At 38.3% G+C, this 10,878-nt stretch overlaps 1 protein-coding gene across 1 annotated transcript; it reads right to left on the reverse strand.

Moving 5' to 3' along the window:
- Positions 1-8,448: 8,448 nt before the first annotated feature.
- Positions 8,449-10,552, reverse strand: LOC146905910 (uncharacterized). Its single transcript, XM_085728676.1, has 2 exons — positions 8,935-10,552; positions 8,449-8,832 (listed from the first exon to the last, which is right to left on the reverse strand). The coding sequence occupies exons 1-2, from the start codon at positions 9,694-9,696 to the stop codon at positions 8,449-8,451; spliced, it is 1,146 nt and encodes a 381-aa protein (XP_085584802.1). The 5' UTR covers positions 9,697-10,552.
- Positions 10,553-10,878: the final 326 nt, after the last annotated feature.

A 10,878-nucleotide genomic window follows, 5' to 3' on the forward strand; every position in this document is an offset into this window, starting at 1 on the left:
TTTTCTATTTCAACCATTTAAATGTTTGCTTATAGAAGGGTGTTGGAATTTTTTTTATTAGATTATCTTGGTAGTGGCATTGATTGAGATATTTCACTTTGCTTCGTATTCATCCATTTAATGTAACAAATAAGAAAGTGCAAAAGTCTGAAATGGATATGCTATCATTGACTGTATATGTATAAGTCTCCATAATTAGGGATAGAAAAGCAGGCTGGTCTACCCCTTTAGGCCAACACCGCTTAAGCTCGCACAAAAATGGAACGAGATGAGCCGATTCAATTTAGGTGACTGAGTCAAAAATCACATCCCACTTAGTGGCAAACTGATGAGTCTGAGGTTCTGCCCGTCAAACAATTTTTAAAATGCTTTTTGTTGTTATTAAAAAAAGATTTGCATCAAATAAATTTGTGGTAGATACAAGCTTAAGAGACAAATCCAACATCATCAACATAATTAGCAAAATCCAAATCATAATCAATAGCAACAACGCCACAATTATCTTTCTATTATATGTAACATGTAATGAGAAGATAGTAATGTAACAATAATCCCCATCTTTTGCCATGTCATTATAATTTTTCCCTTCATTTTTTGCCACCTCATCCCAATTTTCCCTCCCACTCTTATGGCCTCCATTTTCCGTTACATATTTATTCCATTTTTTTCCGTTAATATTGACTTCCCATATTCTGTTACAAATTGATTGACATTGTCCGTAACTGATGGAAACAATAAAAAAATGTCATTATAATCCATTGTAATGATCGACGGAGTAAGAAGCTAAGTCTCCAACAAATTAGCTCGTGGGTGGAGTAAGAGGTTTATGTTGGCAAAAGTTACTCGTTGTATTGCTTTCTCTATTTGCCCTGTCAGATTAACTCCCAAATAGTTGTACATAGTATAATGTACAATATAACAATATTGGTGTTGTCATACATAAATAAGGTTCAAGAGGCTACACAATTTGTTCAGTAATGAAGAGGAACGTGGCAAAAAGTAATTAATGTATGTGTATTAGCATTCAACCCTTCGAATAAATAATAGGCTTAATTGCATGTTTGGTCCCTTATGTTTATTTTAGTTTTCAAGTTGGTCCCTTATGTTTTGAAAGTTTCAAGTTGGTCCCATACGTTTATTTTAGTTTTCAAGTTGGTCCCTTACGTTTTGAAAGTTTCAAGTTAGTCCCTTATGTTTATTTTAGTTTTCAAGTTGGCCCCTTATGTTTATTTTAGTTTTCAAGTTGGTCCCTTATGTTTATTTTAGTTTTCAAGTTGGTCCCTTATGTTTTGGACCGACTTGAAAACTAAAATAAACATAAGGGACCAACTTGAAAACTAAAATAAACATAAGGGACCAACTTGAAACTTTCAAAACGTAAGGGACCAACTTGAAAACTTTTAAAACGTAAGGGACCAACTTGAAACTTTCAAAACGTAAGGGACCAACTTGAAAACTAAAATAAACATAAGGGACCAAACATGCAATTAAGCCTAAATAATATTATATAGTCTTGTATATTACACCGATAAACTTTGCCCCTGGCAATGTGCACTTTCTTTTGTTTAATCGTTGTTCATATTAGATTTTCTGGACCGGTTAGAAAACCAATCCAACTCTGATAGGTGGACAAGTAGCTCATCGGATCAACGCACGCCGCTTAGGCGATCACCCTAACTCTGGTGCTCACCACCCCACCTAAGCATGCCTCAGTGCATCAGACACTGTACATATGTTCTCCAACGGCTTCATGATGAAGCGCCGCACTTCACGAAGATGGTTATTCTCACACATAGTTGCAACCTTTGAGCAAGTGTATGAGTAAGTATTTTAAGGAACACGTTCTAACCTTAATGGTAAATTGAACCCTTAAAAGTCTTCAGAGTAAAAGTAGTATAAGTTTGTGTGGGGAGAAAAGACTTGAAAAAAAAGAAAAGAGAAAGTGCATGAGAAGAATATCCGACTCATGACTTGGAATTAGCGGCCATTGTGTATGTGTTGAAGATTTGGAGGCATTATTTGTATGGTTTTAAGTTTGAAGTGTTCAGTGATCACAAGAGTTTGAAGTATTTGTTTGACCAGAAGGAGTTGAATATGAGGCAGAGAAGATGGTTGAAGTATCTTAAGGATTTCAACTTTCAGTTGAATTATCATCCCAGAAAGGCGAATGTTGTTGCTGATGCTTTGAGTAGGAAGTCGTTGCATATGTCTGCTTTAATGGTTAAGGAGTTGGAGTTGATTGAGCAGTTCCGAGATTTGAGTTTGGTTAGTGAATTGACACCGGATGGTGTGAGATTGGAAATGTTGAAGCTGACGAGTAATATTGTGGAAGAGATTAAGAATGGACAGAAGGAAGATTTGGAACTTGTAGATCGTGTGGTGTTGGTTAACCAAGGTAAGGGTGGAGACTTCAGGTTGGATGAGAACGGTGTTTTGATGTTTCGTGATCGTGTTTGTGTACCGAATGTTCTTGAGCTTAAGAGACGGATTTTGGAAGAAGGTCACAGAAGTAGTTTGAGTATTCACCCAGGAGCGACTAAGATGTATCAGGATTTGAAGAGACGGTTTGGGTGGCCTGGAATGAAGAAAGAGATCGCGGAATTTGTATATGCTTGTTTGGTTTGTCAGAAGTCTAAGATTGAACATCAGAAGCCGTCGGGTTTGATGCAACCGTTATTTGTGCCAGAGTGGAAGTGGGATAGTATCTCTATGGATTTTGTTGGAGCTTTGCCGAAGACTGTTAAGGGTTTTGACTCGATTTGGGTGATTGTTGATCGGTTGAGGAAGTCGGCACATTTTGTTTCTATTAAGACCGGTATGTCTGTGGCGAAGTTGGCGGAGATCTACATTGAGCAGATTGTTAGATTACATGGTATTTCTTCTAGTATTGTGTCGGATCGGGATCCGAGGTTTACTTCTAAGTTTTGGGAGAGTTTGCAAGTTGCTTTGGGAACTAAGTTGAGGTTGAGTTCTGCTTATCATCCCCAGATTGATGGTCATACGGAGAGGACTATTCAGAGTTTGGAAGATTTGTTGGGAGCTTGTGTTTTGGAGCAAGGTGTCAGTTGGGTTGAATGTCTACCGTTGATTGAGTTTACTTACAACAACAGTTTTCATTCTAGCATCGGAATGGCACCATTTGAGGCTTTGTATGGCCGGAGGTGTAGAACGCTGTTATGTTGGTATGAGTCAGGTGAAAGTGATTTGTTAGGACCGGAAGTTTTGTAAGAGACTACGGAAAAGGTTAAGATGATTCAAGAGAAGATGAGAGCGTCTCAGAGTAGGCAGAAGAGTTATCATGATAAGAGGAGGAAGGACATTGAATTTCAGGTGGGTGATCATGTGTTTTTGAGAGTGAATCATGTAAATGGTGTTGGTCGTGCTTTGAAGTGTCGGAAGTTAACTCCTCGTTTTGTTGGACCGTTCGAGATTGTTGAGAAGATTGGGGTTGTAGCGTATCGGATTGCGTTACCACCGTCTTTGTCGAATCTTCATGATGTGTTTCATGTGTCTCGGTTGCGGAAGTACGTGTATGATGCGTCTCATGTGATTAGTGGATGATTTGGAAGCAAGAGATAATTTGACCGTTGAGACTTGGCCAGTTAGGATTGAAGATCGAGAGGTGAAGCGTTTGCGTGGCAAGGAGATCGTTTTGGTTAAAGTGATTTGGGTTGGACCGACTGGTGAGAATGCCACTTGGGAATCGGAGAGTAGGATGAGGGTTGCGTATCCAGAGTTGTTTCCTTCAGGTAATTTTCGAGGGCGAAAATTCTTTTTAGTGGGGGAGAGTTGTAATAGCCCGATTTTTCGCTAGATTTATTTTATTATTTAATTATGTGTGTTATGTGTGCTCATATGTGACTAATTGCCTCTGTGTGTATTTTTGGTTGGGATTTGTAGAATTCGGTGTTAGAAGGGTATTTTAGTCATTTTGGACTTAGGGGTATTTTGGTCATTTTGTGAGTAGGGGTAATTTAGTAAATTTGTTGAGGAATGTTTTTAGTATTTAATGAGGGTTGTTATTTTACTAAGTTACCGGAGAGTGTAGTAATTTGTTTTGTTACCGGTAAGTGACCGTTAGTATTACATTTTACCGTTAAGTGAGTAATAACTTTTTGGGTTAGAATAGAAATGGGTTAGGCCCATTAAGGCATTGTGAGTTAAGCCCAATTAGGTGAACCTATATAAACTCTTGTTAGTAGAGAAATAGGGTTTTTCACCAACATTTGCAATTGAAAAGGGATAGAGATAGAGAGAAGATAAGAGTTTGAAGAGGAAGCTAGAGAGAGAGCTAGAGGGAGGTCAAGCTTCAAGGATTGGAGCTAAAGTGAAGCCCTAGTGTTGATTTTGAAGAATTAAGGTAAGGGGGTTAGGCTTTAATCATAATCCTTTAGTTTAAGTCTACCCTAATTCTTTGCATAATTGTGGTTAAGTGCTTAGTTTGATTTTGGTTGTAGAATTTCGTGCTTAATTTTGTTGACATGATTATGTACATGAATTGAAAGTTAATTGTGTTGTTGTTGTTGAATTTGTATGTCAAAATGGGTAGATATGAACATGATATGTTTTTGGTATGAAATTGATGATGAATAATGTTGTGGTTGTTAGATTGATGATGAATTCATGTTCCAATGTTTTGTTGTTATTGTTAGATGTGTTGTTGTTGAATTGATGCATTGGGTATCATGAATTTGGTGAATTGATGATGAAATTTGTTGTTGTTGAAAGTTGAGGGGTGTTGGTGAAATGGTGAATTTTGATGAATTGATGTGGTAATCTCAAAACTTGTGTATGTTTGAGTGTTTTGAAGTATATATGACATGTAAACATCTTTGGGATTAAGTTTTGGGGTTTGGACGGATCAAAATGGGGATTTTGGGGTGGAAGGGATTGGAACCCGTAACAATTTTGACAGAAACTGAGACAGCACGCTTAAGCGTGCTGCAGCGTGCTCTAAGCGAGCAGCTTCTGGAGTTAGGACGCTTAAGCGTGCTCCAAGCGTGCTAAGTCCAGAAGCTACTGGAACTTGGACGCTTAAGCTTGCAGAGGAGGCTTAAGCGTGCAGCTTCCAGTTCAGCCATTTTTATTTCTTCGCTTCGTGCACTTGGGGGCCAATCCGAGACTTCTAAAATGTTTCTTTTAACTTGTTAAACCTCTGTTTATTCACTTAATCCTACTGGACATGGTTTAAATCGAATTGGACTTGATTTTGTGGATTTTCACTTAACTTTGGAAAAACGGTCCAAACATGGATTTTTCCGAAAACTTGTTTTTCTCCGAAAATTAAAGTGGGATTAAGGTTGTATAATGTTTATATAACTTCTAAAAATGGTTGTGATTGGTTTCATCAAGTTTTAACTTGTTTTGCTTTGAAAATTTTCATTCTTTTGTAAAAGTGATAAAGTGAGACGAACTTTGAGTTTTTCATGAATTTGTCACACTTAGCCGGTGAAACGCCAAGGTATCCTCTACTGCACTCATATGTGGCCTAGATGTATGCTTAGTTGAGGCATTGAAACTTGTTTACTTGGTTTTGGTTCAAAAGCTTCAATTATTTTACAATGGTGAAGTTAGAGACAAACTTTGATGAAATGGTTTTATGAGCCGAATGCTTTATAAATTCTCTAAGGATAGTTAGATATTATTGTAGGAAGATGTATGAATGATTGCAAGGTGATGAATATGATGTTGTTATCATGTGTTGTATTGAATGGAGTTTGCTGAACTTTATGATAAAGTTGAATGTTGATGATAGTCGTCGATGATAGCCGTTGATGATAGCCATTGATTATAGCCGTTGAATTGTTGTGAACATATGCATTGTGGATTGAGTCATATGTTCATGCATCATATGTCGTGTTAGATGTTATATCCATATTGTCGTTGACTATAGCCGTTGATAATGTTGTTTTTGATGCATCATGGGTGACGACCTTGAGGAGATTTGGTACCACATGCATGCATGCGTCGAGTCTAGGTGCATATCATTTTGGCGTGTGTCTTGATTTGTTGTTGTGTGGAGAATGTTAATGATGAATGTGCGATGGATACATATACTTGTGATAAATAGTAATATTGTGTGATTGTGGAGGTTAATTGCTTATGTTGTTTAGTAAACAATTGAATTAAATTACTTATGTCAAGTTGATTATTCTTGATTATGATTAATGTAATGCTAACCTCTAGTGGTTTTGACCGCCTACCTGTCTGTATGTATGGGTAGACGTTGTGCAGGAGTAGTCCGCTTGTGGTGAGTGCTTGGATAGCTGGAGTTAGCCTCAGCTATCATTTTGGAGTTATAGCTTAGGGCTCTGATTAGGTTGAGTCTGTGTCTTTTGGCCGTTTTCAACTTATTTTATTTATTTGAGATGTACTGATTGTTAAGGTTGGAGAATCTTCTTATGATGATGTATTTGACCATGGTATATGTATTGATTTGATATGGAGATGTATGAATTTATGTCCGCTGCGACTGTTGAGATTTATATCTATGCATGCAAGTTGATGATTAGTTTGAGACGTAGCGTCTATTTCTTGAATATTTGCTATATTCGCATGTTTTATTGCTTTAATAGAAATAGGGCGTTACACTGAACACTTCAAATCTAGAACCATACAAATAATGTCTCAAAATCTTAAACACAAAGACTACTGCAGCTAACTCAAGATCAGGAGTAGGATAATTTCGTTCATGAATCCTCAACTGCCTCGATGCATAAGCCACTACCTTGTTATTCTGCATAAGCACACCACCTAAACCCAACTTGGATGCATCACAATACACAACAAAAGGTTCATCAAACTTTGGTAAAATCAAAACCGGAGCCGTCGTCAACCGCTGCTTCAATTCATTAAAGCTGTTCTCACACTGAACATCCCACACAAAAGTTCTACCTTTACAGGTCAACTGAGTTAACGGAAGTGCTAACTTTGAAAATCCTTCTATAAACCTGCGGTAATAACCTGCCAAACCCAAAAAGCTTCTAACCTCGGTAACCGACTTCGGAGTCTCCCATTGTGATACTGCATCAACTTTAGACGGATCTACAACAATACCACTACCATAAATAATATGGCCAAGAAAACTCATCTCATTCAACCAGAATTCACACTTTGACAACTTGGCATATAACTTCTTCTCTTTCAGCACTTGCAAAACAATCTTCAAATGCTCGGCATGTTTTTCTTCAGACTTAGAGCAAAATATCATCAATGAACACAACAACAAAGCGATCTAAATAAGCATGAAAAATACGATTCATGTATTCCATAAATACACCCGGTGCATTAGTAACACCGAAAGGCTTCACTGAATATTCATAATGTCTGTAACGTGTCATAAAGGTCGTCTTCTGCATATCCTCATGCTTCACTTTAATCTGATGATAGCCCGATCTCAAATCAATCTTGCTAAACACATGTGCACTCACTAACTGATCCATCAAATCATCGATTCTTGGAAGTGGATAACTATTCTTTATCGTCACTTTATTCAACTGCCGATAATCAATACACAACCTCATGCTACCACCTTTCTTCTTGACCAGCAACACCGACACTCCCCAAGGTGAAACACTCGGTCTTACAAACTTCTTATCAAGCAAATCCTCTAACTGTTTCTTCAACTCAGCCAACTCAGAAGCCGACATACAGTAAGGCGCATAGTTTTAAAAACCGGACCTAACCGGCCGGTTGAACCAGTCCGACCGGGAACCGGGATGGGGACCGGTTCAAGTTGTCAGTTGGATCGGACATGCACTTAAATCGGCGCAAACCGGTGTGACTCGGACAAACCGTGCAAAAACCGATGACTCGGCGATTTCATTGAACCGGACCGGGTCAGTGTTTGATTATAAAAAAAAAAAAAAGGAAAAACCAATGGAGAAGAAGAGATGAAAGGAACTTGGAGAAGAGGAAAAACAACTACAAATTATTATGTGCAACTTGAAGAAGAGATGAAAAACATTGTTATTCATTCAATCTGTGCGGCGGCTGTGAGGAAAACCACGAAAAGAGACAACTTCTAAAAGATGAGAGAGATTAGGGTTAAAATTGTAGAAAATTTGGGCCTTTTACAATGGGCTGGGTTTATTTTTACGTTTTTAGTGTACATAGTAGTGAGTACTCCATAGTAGTAGCAGAGTAAATTGGCATAATATTGTTTTTTGTTTTGAAGAAAATTTAGGCATGATATTGTTATTAACTTTTTCCTAAAAAAATATCGTTATTAATTTTTAAATAAAAAAATAATAATTGAAATTTTAAAAGGGCAATGAATCAGGGAAAAAAATTGATTAAATTAAATGGGTAAAATACATTAGAAAATTGAAAATTTGTAAGGAATTTAGGAAATTTTGAATATTAGCCACCGAGTCATCCGATTCAATCTCGTTTAATACCTACACGGATTTAATATAGAGACCGAGTTATCTAACCGAGTCATCCGGTTTAATCCGGTTCTATCAAGCGGTTCGACCAATGACCCAATGGTTCGACCAGTAACCCAGTGACCCAGTATCTTTGGTAAGGCACCATAGACATAGGCTTTGTACCTGGAACAATATCAATTGAAAATTCAACTTCCTTCTCCGGCGGCACATCAGGAATCTCATCAGGAAAAACTTCTGGAAATTCGCACACAACTTGCAACTTATCAATTACCGCTTGATTCTCAACAGACAAGGACGCCATCAAGGAAAACATCGGAATTCCATCACGCGCTAACTGCTTCAGCTGCTTAGTAGTCAAGAACTCAGCTCCACTCTCTTCTTCAGCAGAAGAAAAATGCACCGTCTTACTAAGACAATTAATATGAACATGGTTATACTCCAACTAGTTCATACCAAGTATTACATCCATTCCACTCAAAGGAAAACAGACTAAATCAACTTCAAAGTCTCGATTAAACATCGACAACGGACACTTCAGACACACTAGAGAAGTAGTCACTGAACCCTTAGCTGGAGTTTCGACAACCATTTCCTCATTCATACATGACATAACAAAACCCAACTTAGAAGCACAATCAGCAGCAATAAAACAATGCGTAGTGCCAGTATCAATAATAGCAATTAAAGGAGTACTATTAACGAAACATGTACCTCTGATCAGCCGGTCCTCATTTACTGTTTGCGTAACAGTCAAAGCAAACACTTTCCCACTAGCCTGAGCCTTCTTAGGCTTCTTGCACTGCGAACCAATGTGACCTTCTTCATTACAGTTGAAACACATCATATCATCATGCATGCACTCTGTAATAGTATGCCCTTTCTTACCACAACGGAAACACCGTTTTACATCACCAGAACAAGCATTACTCTTGAGGCCCTTCTCACCACACTTGTAGCAAACAACCTCAGCAGGAGTATCCTTCTTTCTAGGCCTCCTCTCATCATTCACCCTTTGCTTACCATTATCAGCAGGAGCACTGTAAGGCTTTGGACGACTCTGCTGACTCTTACCCCTCCGCTCACTCATAACCTTGTAATGAGCTTTGGTATCTTCCTCATGGATCCTGCAACTGCTCACCAATTCAGAAAATTGACGGATCTTCTGATATCCAATGGCCCACTTGATCTCAGCACGCAAGCCATTCTCAAACTTAATACACTTGGAGAATTCAGCAGTCTCAGCAGTGTAGTGTGGATAAAACTTAGCCAATTCCACAAACTTAGCAGCATACTCGGTCACCGACATGTCACCCTACTTCAACTCAAGAAATTAAATCTCCTTCTTCCATCGAACATCTTCCAGAAAGTACCTGTTCAGGAACTCCCTCCTAAACACAGCCCAGGTAACAACTTCACCTCCATTCTCTAGGATTGGTTGAACACTCACCCACCAATCATCAGCTTCCTCCGCTAACATGTGCGTACCAAAACGCACCATCTGAACCTCACTGCATTGCATGACCCGGAAAATTCTTTCAACTTCTTTGAGCCACGTCTGAGCTCCATCAGGATCATACCTTCACCCGAAAGTAGGTGGATGATTCCTCAGAAAAGTTTCCAGCATCCTAACTCCGTCATTAGCGCCGGCACCAGCATTAGGTTGTTGCCCCACAGCTTGAGCTACAGCTTGCAACGCAGCAGCAATAGCAGCATCTTTTCTTCCAGCCATCTTAGTTCTCTACACAACAAACAATAATCAGGACAACACAATAACGGTATTTCAACTGTCACACGACACTACGTGACTCAACTACTTGGTCGGACGGACCGACCTGCTCTGATACCAATTGTAACACCCCGTTTTCCCAACATGTAAAATAATACATAAAAATCAGAGTATTCAACTTAAAGAGGATGTCACACTTCTTTAAAAGACAAATAGAGTAAAATTACTATTTATTTAAACATATTTTATCAATAATTCAAATTACATCGCAGCGGAAAAACATTTCATTATTCAACAAAATGACATTACGGCCTCAACATAAACAACTTCTTAAAACTTCCATTTCAAATGGTTCATCAACATAATTCATAGTAATACGTAACAAATGGAAAACAATGTGAATATCCCCATCCCGTTACGTATCAGAGCGACCCTAAGACGACGCGTGAGGGAGTGAACGCACATCAGCAGCTAATCCTAGTTATCTGCACCTTACCCACGTAGAGGTAACATTCAAATAGAAGGGGTGAGATTCATATAATTCATCAACAGAATTTAACAACATAAACAACAAAAACAATTAAACAATGTTAATGCTTCACATAATTTCTCAATAACAACTCTTTAATTATTTCAAAAACTTGACAACACCGACTGAAGGTGAGAAAAACACAAGAAGGGGGGTTGAATTGTGTTTTGGAAAATTCTTCGTTTCTCCTAAAAACTGAACACACTGGTCAGAAGCTAAGTGAGACAGCTTCT

The sequence above is a fragment of the Medicago sativa genome, chromosome 7 (genome assembly GCF_051527215.1).
Source record: "Medicago sativa cultivar Bolivia chromosome 7, Bolivia_mono, whole genome shotgun sequence".
Classification (NCBI taxonomy): Eukaryota; Viridiplantae; Streptophyta; class Magnoliopsida; order Fabales; family Fabaceae; genus Medicago; species Medicago sativa.